General features: G+C 47.6%; 1 protein-coding gene across 1 annotated transcript in view; it reads right to left on the reverse strand.

Annotated features, from left to right (window-relative positions):
* The window catches only part of LOC139264069 (collagen alpha-3(VI) chain-like), a 176,618-nt gene that overhangs the window by 51,088 nt on the left and 103,083 nt on the right, over nucleotides 1–22,447 (reverse strand). Inside the window, exon 17 of the mRNA XM_070880166.1 lies at nucleotides 1,300–1,362. Within this exon, the coding sequence (XP_070736267.1) occupies nucleotides 1,300–1,362 (63 nt within the window). The remainder of the gene's footprint in view (nucleotides 1–1,299; nucleotides 1,363–22,447) is intronic.

The following is a 22,447-nucleotide window of genomic DNA, read 5'->3' on the forward strand; positions in this document are numbered from 1 at the left end:
CTGAATAAAGAGACCAAGGCCACAACAGTTTGGGCTTACAATACAGTCTTGTGGAGTTATTCCGAACATAACACAGTGTATACTCTTTCCCCAGAGGGGCACGCCTTATTTAACTGAGGCCTAAGTTTCCCTACTGTTTGTACAGAAAGGATTACCCTAGCTAATAGCAAGGTTATCTGGCGTAGGATGGGAAGAAAAACATCTCTAGTGATAGGTCTCCTTCTCCATGCACTATTAATGAGCCAGGCTGGCTGGTCAGCCATCAACAGTTTCCTGTAGCACTGCATACCTATCTGGCTCAGTTATTAGTTGAACAAGCTTACCATGAAGGTTGAACTCAGTTCCAATTTTCTATTTATCTGGAAGCCATCTCAACCCTGAAGAGACCACCCCCAACTTACCTCTCCCACAAGGAAAACAGTCATTAGTTGTTTAATAGGCATTGACGAGCATAAGTTTTAGCCCTCGCTTGGTGAGCAGCAGGAAATGGGCAACATGGTGAACAGCACAACTCACCATCGTCTCCAAACAAGATGCAGTTCAGATACACAGCATCAGCAGTAGGTGTGGACCTGCTTGTCTTTCTGTAACCCATTCATGGTAAGGAACAAACAAATTAACATATGAGCACATGTTTTCTGACCCAGTCTCCAACAGCTCTCGTTCCAAGTCTCAGAGAGGTTTTTTTTCCCTCAGCTATAGGGGTGATAATAACTTTTTAGCATATAAGAAGGCCTTATGTATGCCAGCAGTTTTAATATGTTGCAATTTTTATTTGACAAAGTCGTCTGAAAGTATACCACACCAACCAACTTTTTGTGAAGAAACATCTCGAATGGCAGAGGCAGTGACTGGAGGGAAAATCACTGATGGTGAAGTTTGATTTATCCTTCTATTTATATGTATGAGAATGTACCGAGAGCAATACAGACAGTGAAACAGTTTAAAGGAGAAGGAAAGTGTAGGTATAGTTATTGTAAAGTACTCCTGCCATCCAATTGTCTTCTCCTTTAAGCATTTAATTGTCTGTATTTTCTTGGTGCATTCTCAGGGATATATAAAAAAGGAAGTTATGAAAGTACCCTGCCTGAGTGGAAACATTACAGGTTGATTTTCTGACTTTTCATGTAGCAGTAATCTTAAATAACTTCAGATATCAAATCAAGCAAGAATGCCGTAGTTTTCAAAAAATGAACAGCTTAAACCTACCACAAACAATGGTCAACTATAGTGAAGCTTCCGATACATAATACTTTCTCTCCTTTAATGGACTTCATCAATATAGAAGATGCTACTTACATTCTGTCCTTTTAATCCAAGGATGCCGTCAATGCCCCTGTCACCTGGACTTCCAGGTAGGCCCTGTCATTCGATTGATACAAAAAAATTAGTTAATCATCATGGGCAGTCCCTCAAAATTGAGGAAGACTTGCTTCCACTCTAAAAGTGAGTTCTCAGGTGACTGTACAGTTGAAGGAAAGGATGGATGGGGAGTATGGTTTGCCGCACGCTCCCTCTGCTGCCTGCGCTTGTTTTCTGCATGCCCTAGGCGACGAGACTCGAGGTGCTCAGCGCCCTCCCGGATGCTCTTCCCACACTTAGGGTGGTCTTTGGCCAGGGATTCCCAGGTGTCAGTGGGGATGTTGCACTTTATCAAGGAAGCTTTGAGGGTGTCTTTGAAACATTTCCTCTGCACACTTGGGGATCGCCTGCTGTGTAGGAGTTCCGAGTAGAGCACTTGCTTTGGGAGTCTTGTGTCGGGCATGCGGTCAATATGGCCCGCCCAACGGAGCTGGTCAAGTGGTCAGTGCTTCGATGCTGGGGATGTTGGCCTGATCAAGAACACTGGCATAGGTGCGTCTATCTTCCCAGGAGACCAATTAAATTAATTAAAGCTGTATGACCACTCCCCTCATACCAATATTTATCTTTTAATTTGAATACTGCTCACTAGAATAAGAAACTGCTGAAAAATGATTAGAACATGCAGTGTAGGTCTGAAAATAGAAAGGGACCGAAATTGTCTCCCTCTATAAGGTCCATTACTGCCTCTAAGTGGCAGAAATGGAGCGGAGAGGCCTTATTGACTGGGGCAGACGGATGGGTCAACCCTTCTGAAATTGCCTCTGGGCTGGAAGCAGTAGGCACGGGTTTCCGCACCTCCCGTTTTCCCGCCGCGGCATGCATGCACCAACCCCTTACCAACTGGCAACGACCCCCTTTCCGCCCCAGCGGAAAATTGCCCCGCAGGAGCACCGCCGGCTGATGCAACAGACAGCTTTCCCCAGCAGGAAGCTATGTGTGGCTGGACGCGCGTCCACCCTTAAAGGGAAGGTCGTGCTGCCGGCGACTCCATATTATTTTTTATCGTCGTCCGATTGCCAGGTCGGGCCGACCATTATGCCCATGAGTTCAGCCGGAGCCAACAGGCAGCCCGGCACCCCCTCTTGGGTGCCAGATGGCTGGCCTGGCTGAAACCCTCTCTAGTGGCCCCGTGGACCCAACTAAAAGCTTTGCAGAGTTTGCAGTGGCTCTCCCCTTTAACTGAAGGAGAGGGATGTTGTGACGCGTTAGTGCAACGCAGCACGTCCGCATGGCCCTAATATCATCAGTGTGGTCCTGATGACTCGGATCGACGGGCATTCTGACCTGCCCACACTTCTGCCCCGCTGAGGACCCCACATCCACCCCGCTCCAAAAGAAAACCAAAGAACTGAATTTCCCCGGATTATCCGCAACATGCATTGGGGCAGACAGTACACTTAAAAACTGAAAGGGGACAATTTCAGCCAAAATATAAAAACATTCCTTTTATTTACGCCTTTTCTGCACTAAAAAAGCTTAACTTAACATGGGAACTCATGGATCTGATGGAAAAGATCTTGTGGTGGAAGTTTTCAATTTTTTGAACAAGTGCTCAATGTGAATGCAAATTCATAAGGCACGAGGGCAATTTTCGCTATGCACAAAAATATTTTGTGTTGAATGATGTGGTGATAAGTACATCACTAATGCAAAGGATATGCATGAATATTGGGATATATTTACCAGTCAGCTTTGCTATTGAGAATAGATGAAATGATTACAAGCAAACCTACAGCTTTGAAATTACTGTTTGCGATATTAACTCACAAATGCTTAAGACATTCTCGAGACATTCCTCCCTCATCTATTTTAATAGAAGTGTTAACTTGTTTATTTTAAATGACTTAAAATCTCCGTTAAAATACTGGATAGAGCAATGTTATAAGAATGCATTAAGCATTTAGGTAAAATGTTGCTAACAGAAATTTCTAGACTAATGAGGGTTGAAATTGGAAAAAGGCAAGGACATAAAACAAGCGGAAACACATTTGCTGACCGTGATATGACACGCCGGATATTCACTTCTATTGAAGTCACTGGAACTGAACATTGGGTGGAGCGTATCACGGACGATCAATGTGATACCCTTTGTTTCGCGGCTCCGCCCATATCCAATTTCACCCCAGAGTACTTGGGAGGAATTTTTATTTGCAGGAGGCACGGGTTTGGGAGCGGATGGGGAGATTAAAAACAGTGCGCCGGGAAGTCGGCTCCAACTCACCGACTTCTGCATTTAATTGTAACACGCCAGGCTGCGTGCAAGCAACCCCCCTCAAGAGAGGCGAGTTGTCAATTTCAATATGTTAATAGCTCATTAAGGGCAATATTAACATGGGTTTTGGGATTTAACTGTGGGTGCATTGGTTTCCCAGGCTTCCTGGAACTTGCCAGTAAAAGCAAGGCAAGTTCACAGTGGCAATTGAGGGGGCTGAAGAAATGACAGGCAAAGATTCCAATAAGTACTGAATCCTCACAGCTGCTTTCTTGCCTGATTATTTGAAAAGCTTTTGTTCATGGTACTTGTGCTGAGAGGTTTCACAACTTTACGTGTTATTTTCTCTACTTGGAAATGACTTTCACTACTTTGGAGGTTTCTACGACTGATCTACACCTTGCAGCTGTGATCTATCAGATCAGCATGGGTGCTGTTGTTGCTGTTTTATTTTGGACCTCAGATGAGGACCAAAATGACCAGCAGCATTAACAGTACCAGCAGCAGCTTGATCTTCACAGACTTGCTGCTCCACAGGAGTGAGGGGATGAGCAGAGAGGTGCAGCTCGCAGGAGGTCATATCCACAACGCAGGGTGTGCAGGCAGAGGATGAGCTTCCCAGACATGTCAGAACACCAGTGTTTCAGGAGGCTCAGGGTCTCGCATCAGGTGGTGGCAGACATTTGCAGCCTGCCGGAACAAGCTGTGCTGCCAAGTGGACCTGGTGGCCACACTTTACCAGCGACCAAAGTCGCCACCGCCCTCAATGTCTTTGCCTTTGGCTGCTTCCAGGGTTCTGCCAGAGACATATGCAGGATATCGCAGTCAGCAGCCCGCAAATGCATAGGAAAGCTGACTGATGGGATGTTTGACAGTACAGGCAATCACGTGTACTTTGCCAGTCAGAGTGAGAGGGCATTTGGGTTTGCGGCTCTAGCTGGCTTCCCACAGGTGCAGGGCATCATCGACTGCAGCATGTGACAATTAAGGCACCCCAGATCACCCAGGAGTATTAATCAACCACAAAGGCTTCCACTCCATCAATGTGCAGCTGGTGTGCAACCACAAAAAGATGTTTATGCAGATATGCGCAAGATTTCCAGGTAGCTGCCATGATGCTTTCGTCTGAACCAGTCCACCTTCCCTGATCCCTTCGCACCTCAAAGCAGACTTACTGGCTGGCTGCTTGGAGACAAGGGATACCCACTTAAAATCTGGCTAATGACACTCGTCAAGAACCCAACCAATGAGGCCCAGGAGCGAATGAAAGCCATGTAACAATCAGATGTGTCATTGAGCAAGCAAGTGACATGTTGAAGATGCGTTTCAGATGCCGCAACAGATCTGGAGGCACCCTTCAATACACACCAGCCAGGGTCCCCAGAATGGTTGTGCTGTGCTGCATTCTGCACAACATTACACAGCAGCGAGGTTTGGACTTTCAGGAGGAACAAAGCACCGAGCACACAGCCTCTTCAGACGATTCCTTGGAGGAGGAGGAACATGTTCCGGCTAATGCACCAGCAGCAGTGCACATTGCTGCCTGGGATGCTCTCATAATTGCAAGGTTCACTTATGTTCCCAGCAGTGCACCCATCTGGCAGCCACATGCAAAAGTCACTCCCCATCCCCAACTTCTCCCAACACAAAGCAGCCCTTCAAACAACCAAGCATCCCTTTCACAGCCCACATTACTCAGCGTTAACTCTTGTCTTATCGTTCATCATAAGTGAAAAGGCCACTTGCCAGACAGCAACCAAAAATGGCCAACACGGGAAAGTGATGTAAAGAAATAATATTTATGTAGCTCAAACATGAAACAGAAACTTGTGCAACTACAAATCTTTATGCTTCCTCTTCCTAGCACTTCTATATGGTGCAACCCCTGCGGCTTCAGAAGAGGTAGAAGCAGGCTGCTCAGATCCCTGCTCTGACTGCTGAGATACTCTTGGCCAATGTTCTCTGAGTTTTGGAGCCTGCGAGGGCCTCACCAAAGACTGTTTCACCTGTATCTGTGCAGGGGCAGACTTGGCCATCGGGACATGAGACAGCATATGGAGTACTGACTGAGAGGGCAACGGGTGAGAAGTGGAAGTGCTTTGAGCCGAGTCCCCACCTCCATGTCCCCTTTCACTATCGTCCCTCTCATGTCTCAGCTGCACATTCTGCTAGCAATGTGTTGGAGAGCACTTTGCTGCAGATCAGTGGGGCGATGGACATCCAAGGTTAGGGTTTCATTAATCCTATTTAAGGTGGCATCCATGGTGTGCAAGCCATTGGTGAGTGCCTGCATGCACTCGTTTGATTGCCGCATTTGATGCTCCATGCCGCTGGTGATGCCGATCTTTCCATGGACAGGGACATCGTCGCAAAGGCCTGCTACATAATGCCTCTCATGCTTGAGAGGGACTCCTCCAATCTCTCTGCAAGTATGCACATTGCAGCTGGAAAACCTGCCAGTACACTGCACATTCTTTGCTGTTGCTGCTGCAGAAATATCCTCTTCATTGATGGCCTCTGAGGTTCAGCACCTGCGCCCTCCAGCGAGGATCCTCCACTGCTATCCCTGTCTCCACCAGTTGCTCTTGCTCACTTGTGATGTGTGAGACACCAGCTGAAAACCTACCAACTATCTTCCTTCCCACCAAAGTGTGAGTATTTGAGCTGGTGCATGGTCTGCGTATGTCTTGTGACGGTGCATCATATTTCACTCGCTGCTGACATCAAGACAACATGAATGAGTGTTGTAGGCCATGTGGCTGCGTGATATTTAAATCTGTCACCAGGTATCTGGGAGCTTCCCATTTGCCCATCTCTAATGGCCAAGCATGCCAAGACTCCGCTGATGTCAAGCGCCGCCTCCTCTGTAGTTGTCAATTGAAAGATGGCTGGAGCACCACCTCCGGTTCTCTGCTTCTTCTTGGTGTTCTGTGCTGTGGGAATAAGAGACATATGAGTGAGAGTAATGGCATGTGTTGAACAGATGAATGGACTGCATTTTTTGAGGGCGACTATGACAGAGAGGTCTGACCTTATAGAAAGATGAGGGTGAGTGTTGAGTAGATAGATGGGGATATGAGGAAGTTCATAGATAGAGAGGGATGGGTGCATCTGCAAGGTATGTTGGTGTGAGGAGTGATGTGCTGGAGTAGGTTTGAGAAGGCAGAGTGAGGGGGTTGGCAGATACACTCATCAGGATGTAGTTGAATGTGCCACTGGACTCACCTTTCCTGCCTTACTTAGGTCACTAAACCATATTTGGGACTGAATCCAGAAGTGTGACTTTGAACTGTGGACTCCATTCTGACAGTTCCTTGAGTTGTTCTCCCAACTGCAGAATCCATCAAATGTTATCTTTGCAGTACCCCTTTAAATATTGCAGTTGAAATCGACCCACTCAACCTAACTGATCGGGAAACTCGGAAGTCGGATGCAAATGTAGCGGTAGATTTAAAAAGCCTCTGACAGATGCGCAGCACTTCTGGGTTTCCTGTGCGCTACCAGAATCCCCAATCCCAGCATGTCAGGAAATGAAAATCCCCCTCCCATGTCTTATATTTATAAACCTTATTTATTAGCGAGAGATACTTTCTGTAGCAAGTCAGAACTTTTTGAAAGTATGTTTACTGGATTGCAGTTTGGTATGAAAGTCAGTTTGGAGATACACAGAACAGGAATGGGATCACACAGTCAATCTTCAAATTGCTTATTGTACTCGAGCAAATTATATTTTCACTGTGCAAAGAAGCAGTGATTCACTGCAGAGAAAAACAAAACTATCACCAATTGCTTTGAACCACTTAACCTTTCTGTCTATTTGTAATGCATTGCATGGAAATTCTGCATTCAAATGTTTTAAAGGGCTAGATATTCAGCTCCATAGCACCTGATTTATTTGGCGCTATGGGTGCCATTTTGTAATGAAAATGGTGTCCACGCCGTACGGGCCATGCCAGATGGTACCTTGGTGAGGGCAGTAGGGCGGACATTAGGAGTGTGCACCAGAAGTATGCAGAGTAGACAGATTATGATGTTAATCAGCATGCAATTCTGATTTGAAGCCAGCGCTGCCCTTTTTGTTCTCAACGCTGGAGCTAATGCCCTGTCTTAAGTTTGCACAGCCAAACATGCGTTTAGCAGCAGCAAAGACTTGCTGACCAGAGATATTTAAAGGGATCAACACCACTCTAAGGTTAGTTGCTGATTAATTTCTACTGGCTCTGTGAAAGTTTGTGGAAGTGCTTGGAGCGTTCTAGAGTTATTTAAAGTTGGTAAAGTGACAAAGCATAGTGCTGCAAGTGGAGAAAACCTTGCTTCTGACTTCAAGGGTTCTGGTCAGACCATTTGCTCCCAGTCATGGCTATTCTAGTTGTCATCCCCCTTGATCTGCAGCATGATACAGATATGGAGCAGAGACAGCGAAGAAGAGGACAAACTGCTCACAGAGGGAGGAGGAGAAGAGGAGAAGGGCTTGCAGCAGAAGCACTTACCCACCCAGAGTTTTCCAAGAGCAATTCTTGTACCTCGGCCTGAGCCAGGAGCGGTATGTAAAGTACCTGAGCTTTATGAAGGAGGTGCTCACAGAACACTGCTACCTCTTGCAACCATACCAGAGAGAAGCAGGCAGAGTGTGTGCGGGGCTATTCCAGGATAGCAGGCTTTCCTGTGTTGTAGGGTACCATCAACTGCATGCACGTGGCTTTGTAGTCGCCGCATCTAATTGCTGAGATGTACCGCAACCACAAAGGTTACCACTCACTTAATGTGCAGTTGATGTGCGACCATGCTCAGTACATCATGATGGTGAATATCCGGTATCCTGGCAGCAGTCATGATGATTTTATTCTGTGCCAGTCCGCTGTTCCTTCAGTCTTTGAGCCACAATGACAAACTAGAGAGTGGCCCCTGGGCGACAAATACTATCTGTACTACAAGTACTACTGACCATCTGGCTCATGACTCTGCTTCTCAACCCAACCACACATGAGCAGCATGTGTACAATGAGAGCCATGCTGCCTCACAGAATCTGATAGAACAGACCATTGGCATCATTAAACAATGCTTCCGTTGCCCGGACTGCTCTGGAGTAGCCCTGAAGTACTTGCCAGGGTGTGACGCAAGATTCATTGTGGTCTGCTGCTTGCTCTACAATCTCGCCATCATGGGGGCACTGCCCTTGCCACCAGCCATACGGCAACCAGCTGAGGAGGAGGAGGAGGAAACAGAAGAGGAGCAAGCAGAAGGTAGGAGGCAACCCAGATAGCCCTTTTCTGCCTGGGCTGTCCATGATCAGCTCATCCGAATGTGGTGCCAGTGAACACAACCCCAATTGTCCAGTCAAAAGTAGTCGCCAAGTTATCTTCCTTCTGTTACTGACCATCACAGCATTATCTTGCCACAATAAAAGCCACCGCAAAAGAAACATTCCAATCCAACTTTATGCAGCAATCCATCCAATATGACCAAACAAAGTCAACCAGTCTTGTGCATTCCCTTAGTGCCTATCTTCAGTGTGCCTTTGCCTGTCCTGGTGTTCCTATGAAGTGCTACCCCAGTGTCTGTAGCATGGCTGGTGGAAGGTTGCTGACTTTCAGTTGGCGAGACTGCAGATGGCCTTGCAGGACGACCTCGAGTACCTCTAGGCCTAGAAGTCCTGGCTGCAGACTGCACCAGGCTGGGCTGGCTGGCTGACAGGCAGCATCAAGGGCACTGGCGGAGTGGCACAGGCAGGAGGATGAATGCTGCCATCCTGAGAGAGGACAGTAGGTTCATGCTCCACGGAGCCACTGCCACTCCCCAGGGTGGTGACTCAGCATTCTTAGCCATGTGTTGGAGGACAGAATGTTGGACTACTGTGAAATCCTGCAAGCCCCTTTCCACACTAGTAAACACAGCCACAGTGGCAGCAGCCGGAGCATGTATGACAGAAATCTGAGCTTCCACTGCAGCAGTCAATGTTGGGTGGCTTCTGCTTGTGTTACAATGGAAGCTAAGCTGTCAGCCATCAGAGTTTGCATCATAGTTCGGCTCACAAGTGCACTAATGGAGTTGGCCATCACTTCCATGCTGGAAATCATGGGCTCCAAACTCTGCGTGAAGCTCTGTGCAAGGTTGGTGCCGGTCTCCTCTGTGCTCCTTGACATTGCACTTAGGCTTTCTGGAAGGACTGCCGATGTACCAACTGTTTTCTTGTGCATACCAATCAGCATTCTTCTGTAGGCTGCCCCATCGAAGCCCCCTCTGGAGCAGAACTCGCATGCGACCTTGCCCTTCGGACATCTGGCACCTGAACTACCATTTCCCCCTGCCCTGGCTGCAGTCCACTTATGCCCGGTGGCTCACCACGTGCACCTCTCAGCTACCTCTAAAGTCTGCATTGTGCCAGTATCTGAGCTGATGGCTGCGAGTGTCAGATTGAGTGGCGGTGTTTCTTCTTCATCATCACTGTCCTCTCCTTCTTGCACCACTGGCTGGGCAGGTTGCATTTCTTGGGTCGCTGAAATGAGAAAGGCACAAGGAGAGGGTTGTAATAAAGAGAGGGGGGAAAGCAAGAGGTGCATGCTTAAACCATGTGCAGCTTTTAAATCAGAAGATATTGTGGGATGAGGGGGCAGTGGAGGGTGAGAAGAAGGATAATGTATGAGGAGACTGGCATCTTGTACTCTTTCAGCCGTGCCACTGGCCAGGGGCTCAGCAATGCCCCTCCCAAGAATGGCAGCACCATCTCCTCCATGGGGCTCAGCTTATGCAGGCGCGTGCATGTCCCCGGCTGGTTAGGTCCTGCTGGCGTGGTTGTGAGCTACCTTTTCCTGCAAGAAAAAGGAACGAGTAAGGGAACGGAACCTGGAAGGAGTGGGCAGCAGAGGTGGCAGACAAATTCCAAAGGAAACAGTAAAATCAAGGAATGACATCACAGGACAGCAGGTAGCTGATTGGTGGGTGAGTATTAGCATTCTATTCTCGCTAAATTAACTAAATAAACAAATTATTATAACTATAAATAATCGTTTGAAGACTTTAACTAACAGAGCAAGAGAAATGGCCAGAGATAAAGGTAGGTTCAACTTTTAAGACTCTTAAGGGGGAGAAATTTGTATGGCTTGCACCACACGTTAGCACCAGGAGATGGTGTTAAAGTGCCATTGACAGCTGTAACACCATCTGATGCCAGTTCCAGCACTGCACGCCATTTCGGTGTTGCCGGTAGCATTGCCTGTAACTTCAATCACCAGGGAGCTCGCCATGATGGAGATCGTGACATAGTGAGCTATGCTCACTGGATGCCCGATCTCCCAACTTCGTTTTAGTCAATGTACTTACTGGCTGGCAAAAGCAACGACAGCTTCAAGTGGCGTGCAGCAGCAGGAAGCTGGCTCCAGTGATGCTATTTAAATCACTCGCACCTGTAGGGGTTTTGGAGTTTGAGTGGCTGTGTGCAACTTCCTGCTCCTGGAAGAATTTTCCTTAGTCATTTCAAGGTTCTTTGGTATTAGGGAGTGTTTTGGCAAATACAAGCTTCAAAGTACAACACTTGCTAAAAATCATTCACTCACTTAATGTGCAGTTGGTGTGTGACCAGACAGTGAATCTTCAATGTCAATGCCCACTATCCTGGCAGCAGCCACGATGCCTTCCTCCTGCGCCAGACCAGTGCATCAGCACTCTAAGCCACAACATCAAGCTCGAGGGCAGCTGCTCAGAGACAAGGGCTATCTGCTCTCCACCTGACTCATGACTCCCTTCCACAACCCCAGCACTCATATAATGAGGGTCATGCTGCCACCAGGAACATCATCAAGCAGACTATCGGCTTATTGAAGCAACAGTTCCACAACCTTAATCGTCAGGAGGAGCCCTCCAGTACTCACCAGAGTGAGTGCCCCATTTTGTGGTGGTCTGCTGCATGCTCCGCAACCTGGCCATCATGAGGGCACAGCTCTTGCCAGCAGGGATTGCGGGACCACGTTAGGAAGAGGACAAGGAGGAGGACAAGGAGGAGCAGGGAGTGAGACAATCTGCCTTCCGGATGGGGTGTCCATGACCGGTTCATCAGACTGCGATTCAAATGACTGAAACCTCAGACCCCATTGCTCAACACATTCCCATCATACCTTCCTTGTCTCAAGGCATATCGCAGCGTACTACTGGGTGCAAAGGTGAAATGAGAAAGACCACAAAATATTCCAAATACCATTAATAAATGTATCTACACACATAACACATGAATTCTAATAACTAATAACCCTTGTGCCTGTATAGTTGAATAGCCATCATTGTGTGCAAAGTGTGAGATGTGGGTGTGAATGTTGATAGATAGAGATTGCTGGTGGATGATTGCTGGGGGTGTGGTACAGTGAGCAGTGTGTGAAGCTTGTGGTACAGATGGTGGTATGTAGCATTTGTTGAAGCCTTCACTCATCCTGACCACTCATGTGAGCTCGTTAAACTTGCTCCGGGTGTGGGACTTGGGGACCATAGTGGTATGCCACCTTCCTCCACGTAGTCTAGAAGACTTGTGGTAAGGTACAGGACCTACTCTCCACTGCTAAAACCAATGCCTCCAAATCTTTCTCGGAAAAACTTTGGGTTCTCTTCCTGGGGCAGGGATTTGCCATCAGGATTTGTAAATAAGTGCTCCTTCTCTTTGTCTTTCTTCTTATGGTTGTTGAGGCAGCTACACCCAATAGTGCTGAGAATGAGGAGCTGTAGCATCAATGAACCTCCCCTTTAAGTAGTGAAAAAAGCCTGTGCCAATCATTACTTGCGTTTAGACTACATGCGATATTGGTCCATCTTTTCAATGTAATGCCAATGAGCTTGATATTTAGACAAGAATGATGAATGAAGTCATTTTAAAGAGGAGTGACGATGAATCATGCATGCAGTCTAGATGATTTTCAACTGGTGCTAATTAACCATTTTTAGTCTAAGCACCACCCTTTCCTTGGCTACAACAAATTTCTAGCCTAAAGTCTTAAGTTTAGTTCTGTAAGTTAGTTAATAATTGAATAAATAGAGGTATGGCTGGGCACCTCAGTCCCGTGGAATGCACATCTTGTGCCATGTGGGAACTCCAGGATGCTTCCCGTGTCCTGGACAACCACTTGTGTAGGAAGTGTCGTCAGCTGGAGGAGCTCGAGCTCCAGGTTTCAGAGCTTGAGTAGCAGCTGGTGTCACTGCAGTGCATCCGTGAGGCTGAGAGTAATGCAAACAGCATGTTTCAGGAGGTGGTTAGCCCGTAGCATAAGAGTGCGCAGGCAGAGAATCGGTGAACGTCAAACAAACAAGGAGGATCAGGCAGGTAATACAGGAGTCCCCTGAGTTCACCTCACTCTCCAACCAGTATTCAGTACTGATAGTTCCTCAGGGATGCACAGCCAGAGTCAAGTCCATTGCAGCACGGGTCGCTCAGTTCTACAGGCGGGATTGGAGGAGGAAGATTAGAAAAGCAATAGTGGCAGGAAATTTGACAGTTTGGGGAACAGATAGGCATTTCTGTGGCCGCCGATGTGATTCCAGGATGGTATGTTGCCTCCCTGGTACCAGGGTCAAGGATGTCACTGAGCGGCTGCTGCACATTCTGAGGGGGGAGGGTGAACAGCCAGATGTCATGGTCCATATTGGCATCAACAACATAGGTAAAAAGAGGGATGAGATTTTAGGAGCTAGGAAAGAGATTAAAAAGCAGGCCCTTAAAGGTTGTAATCTCTGGATCACCACGAGATGTGTGTATTGAAATAGGAGAATAGAGCAGATGAATCTGTAGCTGGAGATATGGTGCAGGAGGGAGGGCTTTAGATTCCTGGGCTGTTAGGACCTGTTCTGGGGGAGGTGGAACCTGTAAAGGCTGGGACCAATATGCTCACGGGGGTTTGCTAGTGCTGTTGGGGATGGTTTAAACTAATTTGGCAGTGGGATGGGCACCGGGATGTACCATTAGAAGGGATCAACAAAGTGCACAAAGGATTGGGAGAGACAAATAACACTAGAGTAAGAAACAGTACAGTATTAGGTGGGGTCAGACTAAGAGAGAATACAAGAAGGTCTAAGATAGGTTTGCAGTACATGGAGGGCGAAAATGCTACTTTTTATAGCCCCAGTAATGCCTCCGGGGAGTGCTAACGGGGTGCAATGGTGATTTCGCCTGGGGGAGGAGGGCATTACCGCTTCCCAGAAAATTGCCCTGGCGGTTTGGGGATGCTGTCCTGACAGCGCCACACCCTGCAATTAGTGCCCCGGACTGGCACACAACTGATAATGATGTCATCATCGTGTACGCCAACTCCTTACCGCCCTGAGCCGACCCCTTAAAGCCCCACAGGGAAAATTGCCCCACAGGCTGCGAGGCTGGCACGGGCGGGTGTCAATGCCAGTTTCGGAGACCTGGCTTAAAAAAGAGCAGGATTGATTAAATATTCCTGGATATAAGATGTCCAGGAAAAAAAGGAGGTGGGGTGGCAGTATTGGTTAAAGATAATGTTACAATGCTGGAGGGGTCAAGGACAGAATCTATTTGGTTAGAGTTAAGAAATAATAGAGGTTCCATTACCCTAATAGGTGTAGTGTACAAGCCGTAACTAGTGGGAAGGATATAGAGGAGTAAATTTGCAGGGAAATTACAGAGAGGTGCAAGAACTATAGAGTGGTGATAATTGGGGAGTTCAACTATCCTAATATAGACTGGGATAATAATAGTGTAAAAGACCAGAGAGGGGGAAGAATTTCTGAAGTATTCAGGAGAACTTTCATGATCAGTACGTTTCCAGTCCAATGAGGAAGGAGGCATTACTGGATCTGGTTCTAGGGAATAAGGTGGGAAAGTGGAGCAAATGTCAGTGGGGAAACATTTAGGGAACAGTGATCATAATATAATAAAGTTTAGATTAGCTATGGAAAAGGACAGGGAGCAATCTAAAGTAAAAATATTTATTTGGAGGAAGGCCAATTTCAGTGGGTTGAGAATAGATCTGGCCCGGGTAAATTGGAATCAAAGCTTGGCAGGCAACACTGTAATTGAGCAATTGGCTGTCTTTAAAGAGGAGTTGGTTCGGGTACAGTCGATGCACATTTGCACGAGGGAGAAAAGTAGGGCAACCAAAGTCAGAGCTCACTGGATGATGACAGAGATAGAGAGTAAGATGAAGCAGAAAAAGAGCAGGTATGACACATGCCAGGTTGAAAATACAAGTGAGAATCAGGCTGAATATAAAAAGTTCAGAGGGGAAGTGAAAAAGAAAATAAGAGGGGCAAAGAGAGAGTATGAGAGTAGATTAGCAGCTGACATAAAAGAGAATTCAAATATCTTCTATATGCATATAAATAGTAAACGGATAGTAAGAGGAGGGGTGGAGCAGATTAGGGACCAAAAAGAAGACCCACAAATGGCTGAGGTACTAAATTAGTACTTTGCATCTGTCTTTATCAAGGAAGAAGATGCTGCAAAAGTCATAGTGAAAGAGGAAGTAGTGGAGATACTGGATGGGATAAAAATTGATAAAGAGGCGGTACTAAAACGCTAGCTGTACTTAAAGTAGATAAGTCACCAGGACTGTGTCATGTTTGTAACCTTCACATAACTGTAACTAATATGTAACAACACTGTTCACTGTATACAACTGTGAAATACACACCTTAACCACAGGGGGTGAACTTGTGAGAGACACTCCTTACCTGGTCAGCCAGGTACTTGTACTTAAAGGGAGGTTCCACGCAGGCTCAGCACTCCTTGGTCCGGGGAATAAAGGTGCAGGTCATGAGTGACTTTGTCTGCAGTATATGCTTCATATGAATATGTTCTAGAATTGAGAACTCTACATCTGGCGACGAGAAACGGGAATCACTCAACCACAAGGATGGCCACCGGTAGCACAGAGGAATGTTACTGTGTGGGTAAGAACTGGGACGATTTTGTGGAGCGACTCCAGCAGACCTTTGTCACAAAGGACTGGCTGGGAGTGGAAGTGGCTGACAAGCGGAGGGCGCATCTACTGACAAGCTGCAGGACAAAAACGTACGCGCTGATGAAAGACCTGCTTGCACCTCTCAAGCCGGCGGACAAGTTCTTCGAAGAGCTCAGCCAGCTGATCAGTGAACATCTGAAACCGGCGAGCAGCGTACACATGGCCCAGCACCGGTTCTACACACACCGGCGTCGGGAAGGGCAAAACATCTCCGACTTCGTTGCAGACCTGAGGCGCTTGGCCAGCTTCTATAAGTTCACAGACGCCTACAGGGGGGGAGATGTTAAGGGATTTTTTCATTGAGGGCATTGGTCATGCCGATATTTTCAGGAAGCTTATTGAGGACAAGGACTTGACTTTGGAAAGGGCAGCTTTGATAGCTCAGACCTTCTTGGCGGGGAAAGAGGAGATCAAGATAATTTACACAAGCAGCGCTGGTTTTAACGTTGTGATGAACCAGGGAGTTAATGTTGTAAAAGTGATACAGAACCCCGCAGGCAGGCAAGGGCAATTCGACACCGGCCAGGCAGACAAGCAAGGGCAATTCGACACCGCCCAGGCAGCAACAGGCTCTAGGGTGGGACAGCAACAGAGGCAATGGCAGGAGGATCGGCAGTTCACACCATCAAGAGCAGCAATGCGTCCCGTGATGGGACAATTGACACCCACCACCAGAGTGCTTAGAAACAACCAAGGGGACAATCGGAGAGGAATGCCTGGTAACAGCCCCTTTGTGAACAACAATCTCAGCCAATGCTGGAGATGTGGGGGTAGACATACTGCTAAAAGCTGCAAGTTCCAGCAGTTCACCTGCAGGAATTGTAATGCCAGAGGACATTTGGCTAGAATGTGCAAAAAGACTGCAGCGAGGCTAATCTATGAAACAGGGAAATCAGACGATGGGTCTGCAATGAGGATGATGCCTGGGGCCAAGCCATGGATGCTGAGGTTCAGAGGGTTCATGTGGCTGACATCCGCAGCTCATACACTAAAACGCCACCCATGATGATGAAAGTTTTATTGAATGGCATCCCAGTACGCATGGAGCAGGATACAGGAGCCAGCCAGTCCCTTATGAGCGTCCAACAATTCGAGAGACTATGGCCACATGGAGCTAGCAGGCCCAAACTGGAACACATTGACAGGCAGCTACGCACGTACAGCAAAGAAATCATCCTAGTGCTGGGCAGTGTAAACCTGGTGGTAACACACAATGGATCACAGAACCGCCTGCCACTCTGGATTGTTCCGGGAAATGGCCCCGCGCTTTTGGGGAGGAGCTGGCTAGCCGAGATGAACTGGAAATGGGGAGATGTGCACGCCATTTCGTCTGTGGAGTGAAGTTCATGCTCGCAGGTCCTATAAAAATTCGGGTCACTGTTTCAACCCGGTGTCGGAACGTTCAAGGGCACCAAAGTAGTGATACACATCACCCTGGATGCCAGACCAGAGCACTACAAAGCCAGAGCGGTGCCGTATGTGATGCGTGAGAAAATTGAGAGCGAATTGGACAGGCTGCTCAGAGAGGGCATAATTTCGCCCATTGAATTCAGTGACTGGGCAAGTCCCATCGTTCCTGTCCTTAAAGCGGATGGCTCGATCAGGATCTGCGGCGACTACAAAGCCACCATCAACCGAGTGTCGCTGCAAGACCAATACCCACTCCCGAGAGCGGAGGACCTTTTTGCCACGTTGGCAGGTGGCAAGCTTTCACAAAGTTGGACCTCACTTCAGCCTACATGACTCAGGAACTGGCTGAAGAGTCCAAGCTTCTGACCACCATCATGACGCACAAGGGTTTATTTACCTACAACAGGTGTCCGTTTGGCATTCGTTCAGCAGCCGCAATCTTCCGAGGAACATGGAAAGCTTGCTCAAATCCATTTCCGGCACAATCGTATTCCAAGACAACATCCTAATAATGGGTCGAGACACTGAGGAACACCTCCACAACCTGGAGGAGGTGCTACGCCGACTGAACCAGGTAAGCCTGCGGCTGAAAAAGGCCAAGTGTGCGTTTTTGGCCCCAGAGGGCGAGTTTTTGGGCAGGCGGGTTGCCGCAGACAGGATCCGGCTTACCAAATCCAAAACGGAGGAGATCCATCGTGCGCCCCGGCCCGGCAACACATCAGAGTTGCGATCGTTCCTGGGACCTTTGAACTATTTTGGGAACTTACTGCCTAACTTAAGCACATAGAAACATAGAAAATAGGTGCAGGAGTAGGCCATTCAGCCCTTCTAGCCTGCACCGCAATTCAATGAGTTCATGGCTGAACATGAAACTTCAGTACACCCTTCCTGCTTTCTCGCCATACCCCTTGATCCCCCGAGTAGTAAGGACTTCATCTAACTCCCTTTTGAATATATTTAGTGAATTGGCTTCAACTACTTTCTGTGGTAGAGAATTCCACAGGTTCACCACTCTCTGGGTGAAGAAGTTTCTCCTCATCTCGGTCCTAAATGGCTTACCCCTTATCCTTAGACTGTGACCCCTGGTTCTGGACTTCCCCAACATTGGGAACATTCTTCCTGCATCTAACCTGTCTAAACCCGTCAGAATTTTAAACGTTTCTATGAGGTCCCCTCTCATTCTTCTGAACTCCAGTGAATACAAGCCCAGTTGATCCAGTCTTTCTTGATAGGTCAGTCCCACCATCCCGGGAATCAGTCTGGTGAATCTTCGCTGCACTCCCTCAATAGCAAGAATGTCCTTCCTCAAGTTAGGAGACCTAAACTGTACACAATACGCCAGGTGTGGCCTCACCAAGGCCCTGTACAACTGTAGCAACACCTCCCTGCCCCTATACTCAAATCCCCTTGCTATGAAGGCCAACATGCCATTTGCTTTCTTAACCGCCTGCTGTACCTACATGCCAACCTTCAATGACTGATGTACCATGACACCCAGGTCTCGTTGCACCTCCCCTTTTCCTAATCTGTCACCATTCAGATAATAGTCTGTCTCTGTTTTTACCAACAAAGTGGATAACCTCACATTTATCCACATTATACTTCATCTGCCATGCATTTGCCCACTCACCTAACCTATCTAAGTCATTCTGCAGCCTCATAACATCCTCCTCGCAGCTCACACTGCCACCCAACTTAGTGTCATCCGCAAATTTGGAGATACTACATTTAATCCCCTCGTCTAAATCATTAATGTACAATGTAAACAGCTGGGGCCCCAGCACAGAACCTTGCGGTACCCCACTAATCACTGCCTGCCATTCTGAAAAGTCCCCATTTACTCCTACTCTTTGCTTCCTGTCTGACAACCAGTTCTCAATCCACGTCAGCACACTACCCCCAATCCCATGTGCTTTAACTTTGCACATTAATCTCTTGTGTGGGACCTTGTTGAAAGCCTTCTGAAAGTCCAAATATACCACATCAACTGGTTCTCCTTTGTCCACTTTACTGGAAACATCCTCAAAAAATTCCAGAAGATTTGTCAAGCATGATTTCCCTTTCACAAATCCATGCTGACTTGGACCTATCATGTCACCATTTTACAAATGCGCTGCTATGACATCCTTAATAATTGATTCCATCATTTTACCCACTACTGAGGTCAGGCTGACCGGTCTATAATTCCCTGTTTTCTGTCTCCCTCCTTTTTTAAAAAGTGGGGTTACATTGGCGACCCTCCACTCGATAGGAACTGATCCAGAGTCAATGGAATGTTGGAAAATGACTGTCAATGCATCCGCTATTTCCAAGGCCATCTCCTTAAGTACTCTGGGATGCAGTCCATCAGGCCCTGGGGATTTATCGGCCTTCAATCCTATCAATTTCTCCAACACAATTTCGCGACTAATAAAGATTTCCCTCAGTTCCTCCTCCTTACTAGACCCTCTGACCCCTTTTATATCCGGAAGGTTGTTTGTGTCCTCCTCAGTGAATACCGAACCAAAGTACTTGTTCAATTGGTCTGCCATTTCTTTGTTCCCCGTTATGACTTCCCCTGATTCTGACTGCAGGGGACCTACGTTTGTCTTTACTAACCTTTTTCTCTTTACATACCTATAGAAACTTTTGCAATCCGCCTTAATGTTCCCTGCAAGCTTCTTCTCGTACTCCATTTTCCCTGCCCTAATCAAACCCTTTGTCCTCCTCTGCTGAGTTCTAAATTTCTCCCAGTCCCCGGGTTCGCTGCTATTTCTGGCCAATTTGTATGCCACTTCCTTGGCTTTAATACTATCCCTGATTTCCCTATAAAGCCACGGTTGAGCCACCTTCACTGTTTTATTTTTACGCCAGACAGGAATGTACAATTGTTGTAGTTCATCCATGCGGTCTCTAAATGTCTGCCATTGCCCATCCACAGTCAACCCCTTAAGTATCATTCGCCAATCTATCCTAGCCAATTCACGCCTCATACCTTCAAAGTTACCCTTCTTTAAGTTCTGGACCATGGTCTCTGAATTAACTGTTTCATTCTCCATACTAATGCAGAATTCCACCATATTATGGTCACTCTTCCCCAAGGGGCCTCGCACAACGAGATTGCTAATTAATCCTCTCTCATTACACAACACCCAGTCTAAGATGGCCTCCTCCCTAGTTGGTTCCTCGACATATTGGTCTAGAAAACCATCCCTTATGCATTCCAGGAAATCTTCCTCCACCGTATTGCTTCCAGTTTGGCTAGCCCAATCTATGTGCATACTAAAGTTACCCATTATAACTGCTGCACCTTTATTGCATGCACCCCTAATTTCCTGTTTGATGCCCTCCCCAACATCGCTACTACTGTTTGGAGGTCTGTACACAACTCCCACTAACGTTTTTTGCCCTTTGGTGTTCTGCAGCTCTACCCATATAGATTCCACATCATCCAAGCTAATGTCTTTCCTAACTATTGCATTAATCTCCTCTTTAACCAGAAATGCTACCCCACCTCCTTTTCCTTTTATTCTATCCTTCCTGAATGTTGAATACCCCTGGATGTTGAGTTCCCAGCCCTGATCATCTTGGAGCCATGTCTCCGTAATCCCAATCACATCATATTTGTTAACATCTATTTGCACAGTTAATTCATCTACCTTATTGCGGATACTCCTTGCATTAAGACACAAAGCCTTCAGACTTGTTTTTTTAACACCCTTTGTCCTTTTAGAATTTTGCTGTACAGTGGCCCTTTTTGTTCTTTGCCTTGGGTTTCTCTGCCCTCCACTTTTCCTCATCTCCTTTCTGTCTTTTGCTTTGCCTCCTTTTTGTCTCCCTCTGTCTCCCTGCATTGGTTCCCACCCCCCTGCCATATTAGTTTAACTCCTCCCCAACAGCACTAGCAAACACTCCCCCTAGGACATTGGTTCCGGTCCTGCCCAGGTGCAGACCGTCCGGTTTGTACTGGTCTCACCTCCCCCAGAACCGGTTCCAATGCCCCAGGAATTTGAATCCCTCCCTGCTGCACCACTGCTCAAGCCACGTATTCATCTGCGCTATCCTGCGATTCCTACTCTGACTAGCACGTGGCACTGGTAGCAATCCCGAGATTACTACTTTTGAGGTCCTACTTTTTAATTTAGCTCATTGTTGGAGCCATTACATGTGCTCCTGCGTAAGGGTTGTGACTGGTTCTGGGGGGATTGTCATGAACGGAAACCTGCTTTGTTCTAACAAACTGTTGACTTTGTATGACCCCTGTAAAAAACTAGTTTTAACATGCGATGCATCATCATATGGGGTTGGGTGTGTGTTGCAGCAGGGAAATGACGACGGCCGACTACAACCGGTGGCTTATGCCTCCAGGTCACTCTCCCAGGCAGAGCGTGGGTACGGCATGGTCGAAAAGGAAGCACTCGCTTGCGTTTACGGTGTGAAAAAGATGCAGTATCTTTTCAGCAGACCGTTCGAGTTAGAAACGGATCACAAACCGTTAACATCCCTGTTGTCCGATAGCAAGGCTGTCAATGCCAATGCGTCAGTTCGCATACAGTGATGGGCTCTCAAGCTGGCTGCATATAACTACACCATATGGCACCGGCCAGGCACTGAAAATTGCGCTGATGCGCTCAGCAGGCTTCCACCGGCCACCACCGAGGGGGCGGCGGAGCAAAGCGCTGAGATGGTCATGGCCGTTGAGGTTTTTGACACCGCAGGCTCCCCCATCACAGCCCGCCAGATCAAACTCTGGACCAACAGGGACCCTCTCCTATCCATGATAAAGAAATGTGTCCTGACTGGGGATTGGGCGCCCGCACACAGGGCGTGCCCCGAGGAGGTCAGACCGTTTCAGAGACGGAGGGATAAGCTTTCCATCCAAGCCGACTGCCTACTATGGGGCAGCCTGCTGGTCATGCCCCAGAAAGGAAGGGAAGCATTCATCAGGGAACTCCACAGCGAGCACCCTGACATCGTGTTAATGAAGGCCATTGCCCGGTCACATGTGTGGTAGTCGGGGATTGATTCAGACCTGGAACACTGTGTTCGCAGGTGCACGATGTGTGCCCAACTGGGCAATACCCCCAGGGAGGCCCCGCTCAGCCCGTGGCCCTGGCCCACCAGGCCATGGTCATGTATTCATGTAGACTATGCGGAGCGGTTCATGGGAAAAATGTTCTTGATTGTTGTCGATGCATACTCGAAATGGATCGAGTGCATCATATTAAACTCGTGTACGACATCCATCACTGTAGAGAGTCTGCGCACGGTTTTCGCGACCCACGGCTTGCCGGACATTCTGGTCATTGACAATGGGCTGTGTTTCACCAGCCATGAATTCCAGAAGTTTATGTCGGGTAATGGCATTAAACACGTCCGGACGGCACCATTCAAGCCAGCTTCCAATGGCCAGGCAGAACATGCGGTCCAAGTCATAAAACAAGGCATGCTCCGTATCCAGGGACCCTCTCTTTTGTATACCCCTTATCGCGCCTCCTGCTGGTTTTTAGGTCCCGCCCG

This window comes from Pristiophorus japonicus, chromosome 5 (genome assembly GCF_044704955.1).
Source record: "Pristiophorus japonicus isolate sPriJap1 chromosome 5, sPriJap1.hap1, whole genome shotgun sequence".
NCBI lineage: Eukaryota > Metazoa > Chordata > Chondrichthyes > Pristiophoridae > Pristiophorus > Pristiophorus japonicus.